Raw genomic sequence first — 20,001 nt, 5'->3', positions numbered from 1 at the left:
AGGTACCATGTATTCTGATACATGTACACACTGAGTAATATTTAAAAGGCTATGCCAGGCATGATGGTCCTCACTTGTAATCCCAGCACTTGGGAGTCTGAGGCAGGAAGATCACGATGAGTTCGAGGCCATCCTGGTATACATAGTAAGATCAGAGCCAGCCTGAACTATAAAGCAAGACACTGTCTCAAAATGAACAAACAAAAACCCAGAAACAAACAACAACAAAAACACTACATAGCTATCTCATTATCATTTTTTTTGGTGAAATTATTCAGTGTCTTTTCTTCCAGCTTTTTTAGATACATGGTACATAGCTGTTACCACCCTACTGTGCAGTAAGCAGCACACCAGAGCCTCTTGCTCTCACCTAACTGGAACTCAGCAGCTTGGTGACCCGCCGCCACACACACACCTTTTCTCCACTCTCCCCAGCCTCTGGTAACCACTATTCATTCCACTCTCCACTTCTGTGGAATTGACTTCCATGCACACTTTAGAAAGACTAAACTGACTACTGCACAGAGTATGGACCGTTATGACAAGTCTGGAGGCAGAGGAACCAGCCTGGGGCCGAGATGACGGTGGCCTCTGCCAGGATAGTGACCATGAGGATGGAGAGAGGTCGCTGATCAAAGATTTCAGAGTTGTGACTGATAGGGTTTTGGTTGAGAGACAGAGAAGATGACTCTCAAGTTTGGATTCTAGGTTACAATAGGTTTTTCAGACTTTTTTTTTAACCCTACCTGAAAATAAGAAATATATTTCCCATGTTGACACAGAATAAACACACACTCATACGAACACACACACACACACACACACACACACACATATGCTAAATGTGTTTAACAACAAAAAAAATGTATGTCCTTCCTTTGTGAAATGCTCCTGTGTATTTTCTACTCTGTTCTATAATATTCCTTCTCTTTCTTTTCTTCTCTAAGTGCTGGTGGCCACTGGCTACTTTGATTTCCTGACAGGGCGTGGCCTGGTCTGGAAAAACGTGGACCCAGATAGAGGTTCCTTTAATGAGGGTCGGAACACACAGCCAGGCTGCTAGGCAGGAGTCTAGAAAGCTCTGTGTCCCAAGTTTGCACCCTGCCTGGCACTCCTAGTTCCCCTCTCACATGTACCAGTCCATTCTGGCCATGGTCCATAGTAAAACTTACCAGGGAGCATGCATGGAGAGGGCTGGGGCAGAGGAGAGGGGATGGTGCCTGGTGAGTACAGAGTTTCAGCTTTGCAAGATGACAAGAGCTCTGCGGATGGATGGTGGAGACGGCTGCGCAGCAAGTGAATGTACTTTATCTACTGAGTTGTACATGAAAAATGATTAAGACGATAAAATTTGTTTATTTGTACTTTACCACCATTTTCAAAAACTATGCAAACAAGCTAATTTTCAGAAATATCTGGTGTAGTGTTCTGGAGGTGAAGTCTGGATTGGAAGAGTTCTGGAAGGTAGTCTAGACCAAAACCCTCTGGATGCCCAAGCTTCCTACACAATATTCCTGAAAAGTGGTGCCCAGTGCCTAGTAACTGGGAGCTCATTGACCAGTGGCACAGTTCTCCTTGATTAAGTTCAGTCTTCTCTAAGCTTCTGCAAAGCCCAACTCTACCCTTCTGGGTCATAAAAACAATCTAAACTCCTTTCATGTACTGGAATATGCATTCCATAAATGTTTATTGAGTACAGTACCACTAAGTACTGCTGTCTAATCTTCCAAATGTTCTCTTTTTCAGTTAAATATCCTAAAATCTAATGACTTTTCCATATATTGCATTATTTAATGTTATTTCACCAACTCATAGTTCTTTTGAAATAACCAAATTGCTGCTCTTCTTATAGTGCAACATCTAGAAAAAAGACATGCCATGGCCATAGCCTTCAGACTTTGCCCCCTCCCCAAATGGGACATTCTAACAGAGCTTCTAGGGTAAGGGGGGTGGGCGTCATGGCAGGTGGGTGGAGAGATGCCTGAGGGTTGTGATGATGTACGGAAGAGGATGAGATTTGTCCTTCAGGTGCAAGATTAAAATACATCCAGTCCTCAGGTACTGAGGATGGATCCAAATCCAATCCATCTTAATTCTTATCTCTAATTTATTCTGTCTCTTCAAAACCACATAAACCTTTCTTCTGCTTTCCCCCCACTGAAATGTCTTTGCAGTGTGGCACAGGACCGGGCTCTGCCACTCTATAAATACACATAATGTATGATTTCCTCCTTTGACTCTGGAACCTAAACAAACAGATTATGTTCCAAAAATCCATGAAACCATAATTTAGTGGCCACGCACTCCTAAAGCATTTCATTCTAAATATAGAGAGGTATTCCTCTGCAGAAAAATATCCCAGAAACTTAGTTCTAATATATAATTACTTTGCAGTTATATTTTATGGCTTATTTTGAGTGTTCATATTTTATCAGAAAATTATAATTTTCCTCTAAATAGGAGTTTTTACAAGGCTTTTGAATTATGATGGCTGGCTTCATGTTTCAGCTATAATTAAAACAGTGAAAAGAAATAGTGCAACCATCATCACACATGGCTCTGATGAGGGCTTGGTTCTGCAACCTTCCTGCCGCCACAAGCCCTGTGGCCCTGAGGCTGGGGGTCACTGTAATGCAGTGTGGGCTCCATTCGTGACCACTTGGAGGGAGAACTGGTTTTAGAAAGGGGTAGAATGTCCTGGGAAGAAGGCAGGATGAGAGTGCTGGCTCCTTGGCGTGTTCCCAGGCTCAGCCTCGACGGAGCCCCCTTGGAGATGCTCCCTGACCATGGCGTCCTTCACTGTGCCCACCACACCCTCTTTCTCTTCATAATGTTGCTTTCTCAAAATCAGTGACATCTAATTTATGAGTTTATTCTCTGCTTTCCCACTCGACTGCTAACCCCATGAGGCCAAAGCAAACTCCTTTCATTCAAGATTTTATAACCAACTTCCCAGACCTAGTCTGAGGTTACTAAGGGCTGCCCTCACAGTGTAGCGCAAGCTTGGGGACTTACTCAATAAAAATCTACTGTGTCACAGTTCTGGAGGCTGGAAGTCTGAGATGAGGGGTGGTAGGGTTGGTATTGCCTGTGGCCTCTCCCCTTGCCTTGTGGGTGGCCGCCTTCTGTCTCTGGGACATACTACTGGAAGTCTCTCCATTCTCACCTCCCCTGTCCTGTCACCCACGTCTAAAGACCTGTACGCTTCAGTCTGCCAACTCTGGGCCCAAACCAGCCAGTCCATGGAACGCCTCGCTACAAGTTCAGACGTGAACCTCTATCCCACGACAGACACCATCTCCAGGAAGCCTGCCTCATTTGTCCTAAGAGGACCCTCACTCTGGGGTGTGGCTGCTCAGTACACAGGGGCCTCTGAATTGTTTCCATGGTGATGACCACACTATGACAGGGCAGAACCAGGCCAGCAGAGCACGACCATCTGCTCCACCTGTGCCTCTGCTGTGAATCTTAGGTCATCACCCATGGGCATCTGTGGTCTTCTGTGTCCTTGTGAGAGAAATCTGTGTTACACTCATTGGTGGACTTTAACCAGGGTGTTTATCATGAATTTGTATTGCCACCCAGGTGGCTTTGGCTCCCTGTGTCCTGACCCTTTGCTTGTTTCTTTCCATCAGACATCGGGTTTGGAGCCCAAGCCAGTAGCCAACAGCATTCTCTGCTTGCGTGACAAACGATGGGAAGAAGTCAGAGGTGTCCTGACTTCTGTTTTCAGTCCTGAAAAGTTGAACGAGGTAAGACACAGGAAATGCAGACTGTTCTTCCACTGGGAACAGGCTTCTGTCTCCAAGCCATGCTGCACAGCCAATCCACCATCATCACTTTCTCAGCAGCACATCAAAATGCCCTGTTTCTTGGTGCTCTGGACTTCTCTATTATACAAAAGTATGGGATACCATGCTGAGTGCCTACCATGTCTCCAGCCTCCCCATCCCCAGCTGCCATAAATCATTTGTGAGTTAACAGCACGTATGGAACTCCAGCTCAGTCCCTAGACATTTTATGGCACTTTGGGGCCCCAGGAGAAAACTGGAACAGGCTTCTCATACTTCCATGCATAATGGATCCGGTGGAGAACCTGTTAAAATGCAGATTCTGACTCAGGAGATCTGGGGAAGGGTGTGAGCACACACTTAAAACAACCTCCCAGGAGATGAGGTAGTTTCTAAACAGTGACACACACTTTACTCCCCAAGGAAGCAGAGGATAGCTTGAAACAATGGTGAGCACTGAATCTAGTTTTAAATAGAGGTCATCGCCATGGCAGTAGGAAGGGATGTTTTTGGGAGAACTCAAGATGGACAATCATTCCCAGGATAACCCTTGAGACCAACTCAGAGGGATAAGAAGTCTCCGCAGATGTGACCAGCTCTTTAAGGCTTGAGCTCTCTCCTTTCTTATCCTAAAGTGGGTGTTTGTACTGCCTCTCAGCCAGCTTCTCAAACACCTGATCCCAACTGCCTAGGTTTTGTGCCTGAGCCTGATGGGTGCCTCTCCTTAGGGGTTGATCTGGCTTTAGTATCTATAGTTCCGAGTTCCATTATACCAAGAGTGAGAACTTGGGCCCTTGAGACACGGAGTGGATAAAGAGTGTATTTGTCAGCTTTCCTACTGCTTGGACAAAATACTCAATGCCCACAACTTAAAAGAAGTCTGATTTACCTCACGGATTCAGAAGATTCAGTTCATGGTTGGCTGACTCCAAAACAGTAATACCATGGCAAAAAAGGCACAGTGGAGCAAAAATATTAGTTCATGGCTGCCAGAAAACTGAGCAGGGGAGCAATACCAGAGAGGAAGGGACAAGGGACCAAATATTCTACCCAAAGCCATGCCTCTGTGACCTACCCAAACATGCCCAGGAAGTATACTCCACCAACCCCCTGGGTGGCTACCATGCCAATCAAGGTGACACAATGAAGCTTAACCATCACATCTCACCTCTGTGAATTTCACACACAAAAATACCACCTTACATCATATTTAATACCCAAATAAACACGTGGAATAATTGCACCTAACATCTTGTGTTCATCAAAAATGCAATAATCCCTCCTCCAGAGTCTCAACAGTTCCAGGATTTTTCAAAAGTCCAAGTCAAAGGCTCTCTGAGACTCAAGGTAAACTCTTAGCTATAAACCTCTGTAAAAATAAAAAACAAGTTATATAATTTCCAAGGTACAATGGCACATGGTATATATTACCAATGCAAAAGGGAGGAAAAGTGGGATAGAAAATAATGAGACCCAAGCAAGACTGAAACCCAGCAAGGGAAAACATTAAGTCCTGTATCTTTGTATCCAGCATCTTGGGTACAAAGTGGTGAAATGTGAGTTACAAAGGGCTTGGGTAGTCCCAGTCGTATGACTTTCCTGTTAGGTGAAAAGAGCCAAAAACCAGGACCAGACCAGGACCATAACAAACCTTTATTATGGGGAGGATCTGCCAGGCTGTCTCTGAACAAAGGAGAGAAAGCAACATGGCAGAACAAGGAGCTTCTTTTATAGGAGCAGGGTGGGGTTAGCCTGAGCTGGGGTGGAGTTGAGTGAGGTAGTATTAAAGGATTGGAGGAACCTGTGATATCACCAGGAGGGGCTTGTGACATCATTAGTTGCTAGGAGGTGGCAAGTATTGGGTTACATTTCTGGGTGGGAAAAGGGACATGTTGGGAAGAAGACTGTCCTTTGGTGGAAGAAGCCATATTTTAATGTGGCATTATGGGAAGGAGGCTGCTATTCCATGTGGCAGCCATCTTAAGGCAAGGGAAATCTAATACTTCCTGGCCACCACCCATATGGCCTCTCTTTGGGTTGGATCCACTCATGGCCTACAGCTTTCCTTAGCAGACATTCCATGTTCCTGGCATTGTCCATCTTCCTGGGGTCTCCACTGTACCTTTAGCTTTATTCCCACAGGTTCACACATTGACCTCTCAGGGGCTCCTTGCCTGGTTTCCCAACCTTCTTTTGAAATCTGGGTGAAAACCTCCCTGGCCCCACAACTCTTGTATTTTGTATACTGGTAAAACCAGCAACACATATATGATGCCATGGTCTCTCCCTGGCCCCACAACTCTTGTATTTTTCTACTGGTAAAACCAGCAACACATGGATGATGCCATGGTCTCTCGTCTGCTACAGTAGTACCAAGACCACCTTGGCCCATGGCTGCAGTGGCCTCTCTGTGCCTGGATGGCTGACCACAATAAATGAGTCCTAGGGCACCAATTCTCTAGATTTTTCTTAAGCAGTGTTTCCATAGAGACTTTTCTCAAATGAAAAGTTTGCATTCTTGCACCAGTGAGTCTGCAGTGGGCAGGGTTTTGCTAATTTCTGAGAGATCCTCAAGGTATTTTTCTTCTTATCCCTAAACAAAATACTTGGCTTCTTTTTAATGGTGCTAATCTATTTAGCAGCCACAACTACTTTGGCCCCAATTTTACATATGGTTCTTTATGGGTGAAAATTTATGTTTTTCAAAATTTTTCTGCTGTGTTTTTGCCTCCAATTGTCACTATAAATCTAATTAAAATCAGCCAAAAGTACCTGTGGCACAGTCTGAATGTTGGGCTGCCTTTGAATTTGCTCCACAAAATTAATCTACCACACTTAACCTCATTCTCCAGCAGATTTGGACAAAACATAGGCAAATTTTTTGCAAGAGTGTAACACACATCACCTCTATTCCAGTCAGCCAAGGAAAGTCCTTGTTCCCTACTGAAACCTCATGAGCCTGGCCTTTACTGTATGATTCCTATCAGCATTCTGGTCCTCTGAACTCTGACTAGAACCACTTACCAAGCATATAGCTTTCCAGGGCTTCTCCAGCCATTTGTTTGACACGATATTGCTGTGTATTCCAGGATGGCACTGAACTCACTATGTAGCCCAAACTGCTCTTGCTCTCCCCTCTTGCCTCAGCCTCCTGAGTGCTAGAATTACAGGTGTGCGCTACCACACCTGGCTTTCTCCAAACTTTTCCAAATACCTCCTATAAACTAGTTCCAAAGTCTTTGAAGTAACATGGTCATGTATAGTCACATGTAACACCCCCACTTTTGATGCCAGTTTTCCTGTTGTTGAGACACAACACCTGACACCCACAATTACTTTGGTTTGCATTTCCACAAGTAGGCTTTGGGTCTTGGCAGAGGACCACTTCAGTTTATTACACTAGCTCACACTCAACTGAGTGTGCCTGGCACACACTAAGGGCTTCATATTTATAGAAATGCACATGCCTCACCACATCCTAATGAAATAGTGTTATTCTTGTTATCCCCATTTTATAGAGGAAGAAACCTGAGCACAAAGAGAGTAAGTAGAATGCTCCAGCTCCAAAATTCTCTTCACATCTCTTCTCTGACTTCCAAGGGATTTTAAGCCTTCTAGGAATGTCCCTGGGACTTTTCTGCAGGATGAGGTAGAGGAAAGCTGAGGCCTCAGAAGCTATTTTCTCTAGTTTCTGCCTCAGTTTGGAATCAGCTGGGGTATGGAAACAGGTTTCAGGTAGCAAAAATAAAATGTTCTCCTTTCTTCCTTACCTGAAGCTGTATAAGAAATGCAGTTGCCATCAGATCAGGTGGGCTTGCTACTCCTGGGACCACTGCTTGGAAAACCTTGCTCTTTGGGTGGAAAACCTAGAAGTTTAGATTAAATTGGCCTGGTTTGAGGGGCAGGCTGGGTCTGGGTTGGGAAAGCTCCCCAGGTGATTATAATATAAAGCCAGGGCTGAGAACCAGCACAAGTGAAGGCCCCCCTCCCCCCGAGGAAACACCAGGAGGAAATATCCTGCTTCCACTGTGGCAATGGGTCCTGCTCTATATTCCTCTGTTATCTACTGAGGTCTCATGAAATAATTTGTTGGGGAAAAATATGAAAGAATTTGTTGGAAGGAAGGGCCTCCTTTAAGAAATTGTAAGCCACTGTTTAAACCAGCCAGACAAGCTACATGGAATATAAAATGCTTAGATAATCAAGAGAGTGGAGAGGAGAGGGGAGAGGAGGGAGGTAAATCCAGGGCTGATAGCGCTCGCTCAAATGTGCTGCCTCACAGCTCTTCACTTATGAGTAAGCAATGACCACACAGCACTACAGACGTCCAAACAGCATCATTATAGACTAGAAAGAAACTGATGAAGGATACAGGAAAAAGGGGAAAAGTAAGGTAGAATACTTGTATAGTCTTGAGCTCTGCTTCTTTTCTAAAAGGAATCTGATTAGGGTCTAGATTCCTTTAGCATCTTATAGGCCAGACTCCAGAAAGTGGCTCGGTGGCACTTCCAAAACAAATCCAGTGCTTCTGCTACTGGGTCCTAAGGATCTTTTTCTGCTTTGCAAATCAGACCTTTAGTACATGAATTGGTTGAAAAAAAAAGTTTCTGGAGGATGCTCACAACACTAAGATAGTCTTAGTTACTTTCTCATTGCTGAGACAAAATACCTGACACCCGCAAGTTAGAGGAGGAAAGGTTTATTTTAGCTCACAGTTTGTAGTCAGCTGGCTTCTGGGAAGGGCAGCATGGTAGAGGGTCAGAGCAGAGGAGAAACAGTTCATGGTGTGGCAGGAAGGAAGCAGGAAGAAGCAGCCTTCCTTCCTTCTTTCCCTTTTTATTTCACCCAGGGTACAAGCCTATTGGGTGGTGCCACCCACACCCAGGATGGGCTTTGTATTATCCACACCCAGAGCTCTGCTAAAACCAATCAGTGGAATAATCCAGGTACCACACCCATAATACATTACCACACACCCATGATGCAGACATCCCCCCAAAGCCCCACCTATGAGGCTTTGGGGGTACATCTAGAAATAAGCCATAACATAGAGAGAGGGAGCAAGGAAAGGGACAGGAAAGATTAGAGAATAGAGAAGTATTAAGAGATTTCATGGACAGGAATTCTATACGTATTGCTTCATTATTTAACATATACTACCAGGAATCTTGAAACTTGACCGAATAGTTCTAAATAGTTCTGTTCGGGTTCCTGGGTTTCCATTTGAAAGGATTCCACACCAAAAGGCAGGGGTAGTCAAGTCTCCCCCCAACCTCCGGAGAATTTACACTTGGAAGTTCAAGCTTCCTGGGCCCCATCTCAGGAGATCCACGGGGAAGAAACTGGCTGTGGAAGGACAGAAAAATGGTCATCCATAGGACATGGTGAGGCCACCCAGAGAGTGTTCACAGCATAGGAGAAGCATTCTGGAGAGAATCATATTTAAAGGATAAGCAGAGGCAAAACCTACAAAGAAAATTTTGGAAGAACAGCCCAAAATGGAAAGCAAGAAAATATGGAAGGGGAAAGTGTTTCAAGGACGAAGATGTTGTCAAAGATTTTTTTTTTTTTTTTTTTTTTTGCTGTCAAAGATATTAAATGCTGCTTAAATAAAAAAATTTGAGGAAGAAAATGTATACAACACACATAAAATGCTTATGAAATGCTAAGGAAATTTAAGTGTCCTTCATGATCCATGGATCACATGTGTGGAGGTTTCCCTCACCCGCCACATCGATGGCATGCGTGGCTTCTAAACAGGCAGGACACACGTTCCTAAACAAGGGAGTCATCACTCAGTTTCCAGCCACACATTCTGACTTTCTTGAGCCATAGAAAAACCTTGGTCATGGAAAGCTTGGTCAGAAGAGAGCCTTCTTAATTCCAAAGGCAGTTTCCCTTTGCATAGGAAGAACAAGGTCTGGGGCTCTGAGCATGGGGGTCATTCTGAGCCAAGGTGCAGCAGGATACAGAAAGGGACTAGAAGTGGTGCCTGGTCTGCTAAAGATGGGAGAGGGAGACAAAAGAGAGGGCAGGTTGCTGCTCGCCAGCTGTGTCCTACAACCTCCCTCCCCAAGAGAGGTGACCAGCCGGTTTCTGGATGCCTGCAGCTGCCTTTCAGTCTCTAGGCAAGGAGCTCTCACTGTGGGACGAAGGCTACATCAGAATGAGCCTATTAAAACCCATAATCCCATCCACCCTGACTCCTCAGAATCAGAATGTCTAAGGGTGATTGTGAACCTGTAAGTTTTACAAGTGCTCTGCAGGATTCTGCTGCAAGCCAGCATTGGAACACCCCTGAGGTGTAAGTGTTCTTCTTGGTCCCCTCTGTCACCATCTCATAGCTGCTGCTTTCCTGATCCCAAAGGACCTGGGCCCGACACCCCTCTCCCACCTCTGCTTTATTTTTCTCTGCAGCACAGCCCTTATAGCTTATTTATGTATTGTGTTTATTGTATGTCTCATCCTGCTAGATATATGTTTCAGAGGGCAAGATTTTCTTTTTCTTTTACATTCCCATTAGTTGCCCATACTAAGTATATAGTAGGTGCTCAATAATGGCTGCTAAATGGATGGATGAAGAAATGAAGCAAGATTTCTACTTATTCTAACCAACAACGTATGACAAGACGATGATCAAAAATAAAAAATAATTTTATCAATAAAATATTAAAGAGGATAGAGCAGTCATAAGTTATACATATAAAAATAGGTTTAAAAAATAGGTTAAAAACACAAAGTCACAAGGAGCCAGAAGACAGCTTGGGAATGCTGAGCCTTGGGCACTCCTCTGGGGGACCTGAGTCAGTTTCCTGGAAACAGCTGTGAAATATCAACATCTCTAGTGTTTTCTGAATTTGTAAGTAGCTCTTGGACTTTTGTTATCAAGCTTCAGAGTTTTCCCTCAAAATTTCTTCCTTTACAGTTTGGGCAGCTGCATTCTTCCCCATTGGTATTTTTGGGTGCCTTCCATACCAAAAGCTTTGGGTGGCATCATCTTTTTTTTTACATGGATATTAGGTTGCCTTGGTCAATAATGCTAGAAGTTACTTTAACATCCTTATTATATCATGCAGCCCATTTTCATTTAGGATTTCATTGGTTTCAGGCTCAGTCTTGCCAAGGATAATGTGTGGAGATAGAGAACAAGTGAAAACTGGATTGCTGCACCCCAGTTCAGGAAGAGACCATCACAATCACAGTCTGGTGACTTACAATGAAAGTTACTGTGACTTACAATGAAAGAATTGCTGAGCACGGTGGGGAAAACAACCTTTGTCATTGTTGTTGTTAGGGAAAATTCTGCCTGGTAAACCTGCCATAACTTCTACTCCACCTTCCAAAGGAGTCATTTTTTTATTTGTTTGTTTTTAAATTTTTTTAAAAAAGGGCAACTGGGAGATTTATTTAGATTTTTACAATCTTTTGCTAGACTGTTTGCCAAAGACTATGAGTAAGTAACCCTGGGATTGTGTAAAACTTTAATATAGATCAGGAAGTAAATAGATTTATTTTCATGAAACAAAATTGAGGCTAAATTAGTACTTCTCAGAGGGAAAATGGATCTCTTGAGGCCCAGGGTAGTGCTCATTTTATTTTTAAATTTTATAAATCATCTGAAGGAAAGAGAACACAGTAAAATCTATGTATTTGTGTGTGGGTGGGGGGTGTTTTTGGTTTTGGTTTTTTTGGTACTGGGGATTGAACTCAGGACCTTGTGCTTGTGAGGCAGGTGGTGCCACTGAGCTACATCCTCAGCCCTATGTATTTGTGTATTCTTCTAAACTCTTCTAATTTGAAAAACATTAGGTCCATAGGAATAACTTTCAGAGACTCTCCTAAGATGGTGACAACCAGCACAAAAGTGGCCTTCAAAAGTAACCTTCAGTGTAATCCAGAATCAAGGCATGTACCGAGCAGAAAAGCACCCTTAGTGAACTAGCAGAAAGAATCAACAACTGGGATCTCATCTTGTTACAAAGCTTCTGCACTGCAAAAGAAACCATCAACAGAACTAACAGACAAACTACAATGTGGGAAAAACTTTTTACCAGCTGCTCCTCAGACAAAGGACTATTATCTAAAATATATAAAGAACTCATCCAGCCCCCCAAAATATAAAGACCCAATTCTAAAGTGGCCATCTGAAATGAACAGACATTTCTCAGACAAAGAAATAAAAGCAGCAAGTAAATATATGAAAAAATGCTCCACATCACTGGTCATTCGATGAAAACAACACTGAGATTCCACCTCACCCCACAAAGAATGGCTGCTATCAAGAAATCACACAACAGCAAATGTTGGTGGGGTTGTGGGGAGAAAGGAACCCTTCTCCATTGTTGGTGGGAGTGCAGACTGGTGCAACCACTATGAAATCAATATGGAGATACCTCAAAGAGCTGGGATTAGAGGTTCCATTTGACCCAGCCATCCCTCTGCTGGGTATCTTTCCAAAAGAAGTGAAAGAATCATATCACACTGATATATGCACACCCATGTTCATAGCAGCACAATTTGTAATAGCTAAAACTTGGAAATAGCCCATCTGCCCATCAGTTGGAAACTGGATAAAGAAAGTGTGGTTTTTCTACAAAATGAAATACTACTCAGCCATAAAGAATGAGAAAGTAGATTCATTCATAGTTAAATGGGTACATTTTGAGGATATATTTCTTAGTGAAATAAATAAGTCACACATATGCAAATACCGAATAGTATCTCTGGTGTGAAAAACTATAATAGTACTCAAGATCCTAATAGGACACTTAGCAAATAGGAAGAAAAGGACCAAAAGTGTAGGGACAGTGAGAAGGATAGGGAAGGGGGAATAAGGGAAAAGGAAAAAAATATGTAAAAATGGAATTAAAGTGTTTGAAGCGGGGAGGGGAGGGTGAAAGGAGGGTGGGGACAAGGGGAAAAAATGAGAACCAAGACCTGGCATGTAAAGGTACAAGATCCCAGTAATGAATGTAACTGTACTGTCTACCTAGAATGTACCAATAAATTCAATTTAAAAAAAAAAAGAAAGAAAGAAAAGCAGCCTTAGTGTGCTGGTATGATGAGGAGCTTTGAGCTGTGAATCACTACTGCTATGATTTTGGATGTCTCCCAAAAGTCCGTGTGTTTAAGGATTGGTCCCACAGAGGCAATGTTGGGTGGGGGTGGAGTCTCTAAGGCCCAGTGGGAGGCCTGTAGGTCACTGGGGGTCCCTTGAGAGGGTTTCTGGGACCTCAGCCCTTCTCCCACTCCTTTACTTCCCAGACATGCAATGAGTGGTTTACTCTGATACACACCGCTGCCGTGATTGTTGCCTGACTCCATGCCCAAAGCAGTAGGGCCAATTAGTCATAGACTGGGACATCCAAAAATAGAGACAGAATAAACCTTTTTTCTTTAGAAGTTGAATATCGCAAGTATCTTATTATAGTGATGGGAAGCTGACTAAGACAGCTACCAAAGAAAAGGACTTGAAAGAATTGAGGATGAAAGGCTCTTGTGGTCAAATAATTTGGTGAAATACTGTGAGCCATCTTCTTTGAGATTCACTGTAGTTGGGGGGATGGCTTGGTAGCAGAATGATTGTCTAGCATACATGAAGCCCTGGGTTCAGTTGAGAGAGAGAAAGAGAAACAGAGAGGCGGCGGGGTGTGTTGATATAGAGATTGATGTACTAAAGGGCTTAAGAAAGACCTTTTATAAAGAAATCTGTTTAACTTTTTTATTATGGGCTCCATTAAATAAGTTTTCAAACAGGTGAAAAAAGGGGGTAGTGAACTTCATAGTTGGTTATTGAAAGGAGGCTATTGGGCCTTTGCAGGTCACTTCCATAGTGTACCACATTTTCTGATGCCTCTAGCTCAGAATCTGAGGCCAAGCCCAACACTGACTGGGCCATGGAGCCAACTCAATATTACAGCTGTGTTATGCAACAAAATACCTAAATTGGGTAACTTATAAAGAGAAATGTAGCTCAAAGTTTATGTATCTCAAAATTTTCAAAGTTCAAGCTTGGATGGCACTGTTGGTTTCACCTCTAATGGGGGTAGCAGATGGTGGCACATTAAAGTGGAGTTCATGAAGAAGCAAATGGTCACATCTCAAACTGGAGCAGAGTGTGTGGGAGAGGAGGAGGAGGAGAAGGAGAGAAACAGAAAGGAGGAGAGGAAGAGGAAGGAGGAAGAGGAGGAGGGAAGAAGGAATAAAGAAGAAAGAAAGAAAAAGAAAGCAGAAAGCAGAATACAAGAGAAATACCTTTGAGGGCCTGCCCCAGTGACCTAAGGTCTTCCCGCTGGGCCCTACTCTTGCAAGGTCCATAGCACTGCTCAAAACAGACACCCTGAAGACTAAGTCTTTACAAAGAAGCCTTTGAGGACACTCAATGTCCAACAAAACCCAACAGAAATGGCGGCCATTTCCATATTCACCCAAATAACCAAGGACTGATGTTGGGCCTCTGGGTAGACAGAAGAGACCCAGGAACTTCCTACCTGAGTGCCTATAGATATCTGTGTTAGTCAACAGCAAAGGAGCCAATCATACTGCGAGCACAGGAACCCAGTTTTTACATCAGACAAACAGGAGAGGCTGGCATCTTGCACAGCTCTGAGAATCCAGCTCTCTGCCTAATTTTTCACTTTCATCCAGATGTTTCCTGTCAGGGAGGCACAGTCAATAATGTATGAATCTCAGAGGCAGAGGCAGATGTGGTTATTATTCCCTGTAGGCCTTTCCTGCCTTAGAGAAGACATATTGCTTAAGAATGACTACAGTTTTTAAAAATTTAAGTTGATATAACCAGCTTATGAGTAAATACATAGCTGCAACCATTTCAGTGCAAAAGTCCTTGCAGAATTACAATCATCATCACAGTTTTGTTTGGCCCTTAAATTTTCACTATAAACTCTTCAGACAGTCACAAACCAGGGCTTCTAAGGCAAAACACAGTTTTCTGATAATATTAGAGCAAGCAGTTTTCTCTAGGCAGAATCAGCCTCCAGCAGTCTATTTTTAATATTTGCTTTTATTTCTTAATCCTTGAGAACAATAAAAATGAAAGTCATTATAATAACCAAGTGTGGCTGTGGCAATAAATACTTCAGAGTCCAAAAATACATTTTCCCTGCCTGACCAGTTGCCCATTTTCCAGAATGTCTAGGTATTTATCTAGCAGCAAGAGACCATTATCCTGCGACACAGTTGTATTTCAGTGACACCTAATCTCCTAATTAAAATTGGTATAATGATGGACTGTTTAAATTCTCGTTAAAACATTCCTTTTCCATTTGCATTTAAAAGAAAACTCACTCTTTATCACGGGTACCTCATCCTGTGTTATAATTTGGCTTTCCTTTGCCAGAATCATAATGTCACTCTGCCTTGCCACTGGTTAAATCTAAAAGAGCATCTAAATGTACCTCACAGCTTGGCGGTTGCTTGGCAACACCATCAACCTCCTCCTCATCTGAGTGAGTTCTAATTGGTCACAACTCTTGACAGAAGTCACTGACTTCTTAGAAATGATACTTGAGCCATGGATTTAGCTCAGTGGTTTCCCTGTCTGCCTCACAAGTTCAAGGTCCTGAGTTCGATCTCAGTAATCCCCCCAAAAAAGAAATGACACTTAATTATTCACCTAGATGGCTAGAGCTGATACTCATCAGCAGGAAATTTTGTATAAAAATGACTCTAGGATGTTTTTAATGTCTGGGTGGCTTTTGGCACTGTGGAAGAAGGAAGTGAGAGGTTTCATTATCTAGAATTAATTGTTCATTTGTTAGTCACCATTTCGGAGCACTTTAAGGTATTTGTTTTACCATTTTCCCCCCTAGGAACACTATGTTTAAATACCTTCCCCCACCCTCAATAGCTCATCCTTATTTATTCAGAAAATCCCCTCTCTGACATCAGATCCAAACCAACATTGCCCACAGGCCTACTGTGTCGGTCAACATTCTATCTCTACCACAAATATTGAAACAATCCACTTATAAACAGAAAAAGGCTGATTTTTGGCTCACATTTTGGAGATTTCAGCCTGAGATCCATTGGACACATTGCTTGTAGACCTCTCCTTGGGGTAGGGAATGGAGGACAGCGCATCTTTGTGGGAGCTCATGGCAAAGCAAAATCACTCCCTTTAGGGCCAGGAAGGGAGAGATAGAAAGAGGAAGAGGCCAGGGAGTCTTAATACCTTTCCAGGACACACCCTCGACAACCTAACAACCTCTATCTAGGGCTCTTCCTCTTAAAGGTGCTACCCTCTCTCATTAGCACCAAGGAGTGGGGGCCAACCCTTTAATAAATGGGCCTTTGAGGGGCATTCCAGATACAAGCAATAGCTCGAAGAGGAGAAAACGTTAAGTTCATATTTTCACAAATACTTATGTATTGCTACCTTTAAGGAGTTTATAATATCAAAGGGAAATTAAGGTACATAAATTAGCACATTGTGGCCACATAGTAGAAGGTGCTGGCAGAGTTCATGTTCTGTTTTGAGGATCAGAAACCACTTTGGGGGCGGACAGTGAGAATTCTGGCATGGAGCCCAGAAGATGTTGCTGTCTTTTCAGAGGGAGTTTGCTGCAGGTGGATGAGCTGCAGGAACAAAGGCGTCTGGACAGAACAGCACAGGGTGTGTTCAGGGAACAGGGGAGAACAAACAGGCTGGAACACAGTGTGATGTGAGGGATCAGTGAGAAAGAGAAAGCGAAAAGTAGGTTGAGGCACGCAGAGCCAGCCACTCTGTGCCGGGGAATGTTGGGTGTGTACCCCACTAGAGAGCCAGGAGCTAGTAAATACTTGGAAGCCAGGGACTGACCTGCTCAGAAGTCTTCTGTAGGAAGAGCATTCCTCTTCAGATGGCGGACTGTCCCCAGATCCATGGGGCAAATCTTTCTAGGGCAGACAAGGAGAGGTGCAAATTATACCTCTAAAGTCTCCTCTCTGCAGCAGCCCCAAGGGGACCAGGCTGCCGGGGGCCATGTTTGGTACCAGGTGGCGGTTTGTACTCGGACTCCTTTCTGAGTCCCTCTCTGTGCGTGAGTGAGCGACTCACTCAGGCTTCAAGAGAGATCCTCTCCTCCCTCCTCCCTACATAGGAAATTTGTTTCCCCTGGCGCTCGGAGAGACTCCATTCTCTAAACTCTGGGACTTGCAACGCCTAAAATTGGTGAATTTTTTCTTTCTTTTTTTACATGTACATAACATCTCAACTATTTCCTCCCTCTTCCCTTCCACCCTTCTTTCTTGCCAGCATCAGATTGATGTATCTTATGTCTTTATAAAGTTAACTATCATACATACAGATTAACAGATGTATTTTTTTTCTTAAATTCATAGCATCAGATATGCCTAGAATGAAATTATAATCTAGAAATGAAGGAATTGAAGGGCAAAGGGAATTCAGGCTCTAATTCTAATTCTCACTTTCATAAAATTATTTGAGCACAAAAATAACAATGTTTGCCTTTTAGGTCTTCTGAAGTCAGTGACCTACTTTAAGGCTCAGTTGGGTCCTTTTTCCATGGTCCCAAGCTAAGGTTTTTTTGGTTTCTTTTGCTTGCGAGGCAGGCAGAGATACCACTGAGCTAAATCCTTGGCCCGCCGAGCTAAGGTTTTAATCTGATGCTCAGTGGCCAACTTGGAATCCTAGTACGTCAGGAGAGAGGGATGTCACAGCTCATTGCGACTAGATCCTGGCTTGAGATGAGGGCCCAAGCTCAGAGAGATTCCATGCCGTGCCAAGTATGAAGCAGAACCAATGGGGATCCCAAGTGTTTCGTTTGGAGTCTGTTTGGAGCAGATCACACTGTGTCACACCAAGACAAAAGAGGTTTAGCCAGCAGACATTTCCTCACAGATCTGCAGCCTCAAAGCTGGAGATAAGGTGCCAGCATGGTTAGTTTCTAGTGAGGCCTCTTTTTCCTGTTATAGGTGGCCACCATCTTGCTGTGTGCTCGTGTGACCTATTCCTTCTGTGTGGGAGGGAAAAGAAGAGAGAACAAGAGAGAGAGGAGAGAAAGACAGAGAACACTGGTGCCTCTTATGAGGACACTCATTCCCTCAGAGTAGGGCCCCTCACTTAAGGCCTCACTAACTTTAATGACTTCCTTAGAGGCCCTATCTCCAAATACAGCTATTCGAGGAGTTAGAACAATGACATGTGAATTTAGGGTGGGACGCAAACATACATTCTATATCAACCTCCAAGAAATCATTTTAAAATTTCTATTAATATCACCATATTATGTGCTAATAAGAATAAATGTATGCTGATGCTCATCGTGGTGGATGTGATGGCACGGGCCTCTAATCCCAGGACGCTCGGAGGTAGAGGCAAGAGGACACAAGTTCAAGCCCAGCCTGGGCAACTTAGCAACTTAGCGAGACCCTGTCTTAAAATAAATATTAGAATAGGGCTGGGGATGTAGCTTAATTTGAAAGCCCTGGTTCAATCCCCAGTACCATAAAAAATGAAAAGAAAATCACGCATCATCGTACAAAGAAAATGAAAAGTAAAAACTGAATTAGTCTTACGATTAAGGTCTGAGAGATAGCAGCACTGTGTAGTAACTAGAGCATGCACATTTGTACAAAAACCTAGGGAAGAATGGCTGGGATTGTATAAAGACTATGCAAGCCCATCACAGAGAGCTTTTGTTTGTATGCAACTCATGTGAGAGTAAATATTCTAGAACTGCTGTGAGGCAAGGAGGAAAATCTGAAATGATGGCTACTGGCCAGCATACAGATCATGCTCTGCTGTCTTGTGATATGCTCTCCACATTGCTCCTTAAAATGTCTTTCATATTACATGCCCCATCTCATATCACATTAGCCCAAATAGAAATGCCATTATCCATTCAGTTCAACAGACAGCAGGCAGAGGAGAGGAGGAAATTGTGATCACGTCAGGCAGTAACAAAGCTTTCTGGTCGGAAGCACACGGAGGAGCCAGTGGTCAGCAGCTGGTCCACCCCCTCTGTGTTGTCTGAGCCTTTGCTTGGCTTCAGAGCAAGTCTATCTCTCTTAATATACAAGACATGTTTCTGAGGAGTCCTACAGAAATCAAATTTCATACTGCATCTCTTTTGTTACCTTAGGAACCTTCAAGCTTGACTTCTAAGAGGCTTCCTTTCAGTATTTCCTTTTTTTTTTTTTAAAGATGTGGCTCAAGCTGGCTTTAAACCTCACTGTGCAACTCTGGCTGGCCTCAAAATCACAGAGATCCTCCTGCTTCAGCCTCCAGTGTGCTAGGATTACACATGTTTGCCACCATGCCCAACTTCCTTTTAGTATTTTTGTTTTGCTCGTTTAATATCTTACTATTCTTATGAAAGATATTTTGGTGCCTGAGGTTTTATTAAAATAGGGTTCACTTGCAAGAATAAGCTTATTTAAATAATGCAGGAATATTGCTAATGATGCCAGCCATAGAAATGTGTCTTGGAGGACTAAGTTATCTGACCATTAAGGAAGTCTGAGATTTTTTGGAAATGATGGTCCAGAGGCCATTTAAAGGAACCTATTTAACAAGATCCCAGTGATAAATGTAACTGTATTGTTTGCTTTAAATGTACCAATAAACTAAATGGGAAAAAAAATTTAAAAACAAAGGAAACTATTTAGATCTTTACTGGAACATTATTAAATTGATGGTTTGAGAGAATTTAGAAAAGAATGCAGCAGTCATGAAAAGTCAACACAGTTAATAAGAATTTTTTTTAAAAGTGGGGGCGGGGATTTAGCTCAGCAGTTCGGTGGCCTGCTTTGCAAGCACAAGGACCCGCACCCCAGTACAAAAAAAAAAGAATAAATAAGGACTGTCATGCTCCTTTCTTTTTTCTTCCTTTCTTCCCTCTTTTTCCTTATCTTTTCCCTCCCTTTCTCTCCTTTCTTCCCTTCTTTTTCTTTCTTTCTGGTAGTGAGGATTGAACCCAAGGCCTTTACCCTGAGCTACATCACAGCCCTACTTTTCTATTTTTCACTTTGAAACAGGGTCTCACTAAGTCACTGAGTTGCCCAGCCTGGATTCAAATTTGCAATCCTCCTGACTCAGCCTCCCAGAAGGCTGAGATTATAGGTGCATACCACTGTGCCTGTCTCATTTCTTTCTTGAGTAGGATTCAAGACAGGGAGTAGAGGTACCCTGCATTTCTGTTTCACCTTACAAGGTCTTCCCCAGCCAATTACTGGTCAGGTGGTCTCT

The 20,001-nt window shown here is 43.2% G+C and overlaps 1 protein-coding gene and 1 long non-coding RNA gene across 4 annotated transcripts in view; one reads left to right on the top strand and one right to left on the bottom strand.

The window, feature by feature from the left end:
• The window catches only part of Tbxas1 (thromboxane A synthase 1), a 153,632-nt gene that overhangs the window by 76,019 nt on the left and 57,612 nt on the right, over nucleotides 1-20,001 (top strand). For all 3 annotated transcript variants that reach the window (XM_010631670.1, XM_010631672.3, XM_010631671.3), the window contains exon 5: nucleotides 3,636-3,752. In XM_010631670.1, coding sequence (XP_010629972.1) covers nucleotides 3,636-3,752 — 117 coding nt within the window. The remainder of the gene's footprint in view (nucleotides 1-3,635; nucleotides 3,753-20,001) is intronic.
• LOC117286356 overlaps nucleotides 1-20,001 on the bottom strand; it is a 119,381-nt gene that overhangs the window by 62,834 nt on the left and 36,546 nt on the right. The window contains exon 2 of the long non-coding RNA XR_004517506.1: nucleotides 16,612-16,688. This is a non-coding gene — a long non-coding RNA (uncharacterized LOC117286356). The remainder of the gene's footprint in view (nucleotides 1-16,611; nucleotides 16,689-20,001) is intronic.

Source organism: Fukomys damarensis, unplaced genomic scaffold (genome assembly GCF_012274545.1).
Source record: "Fukomys damarensis isolate Sample0158 unplaced genomic scaffold, DMR_v1.0_HiC HiC_scaffold_16, whole genome shotgun sequence".
Lineage (NCBI taxonomy): Eukaryota > Metazoa > Chordata > Mammalia > Rodentia > Bathyergidae > Fukomys > Fukomys damarensis.
This window is presented reverse-complemented; position numbering and strand designations above follow the sequence as displayed.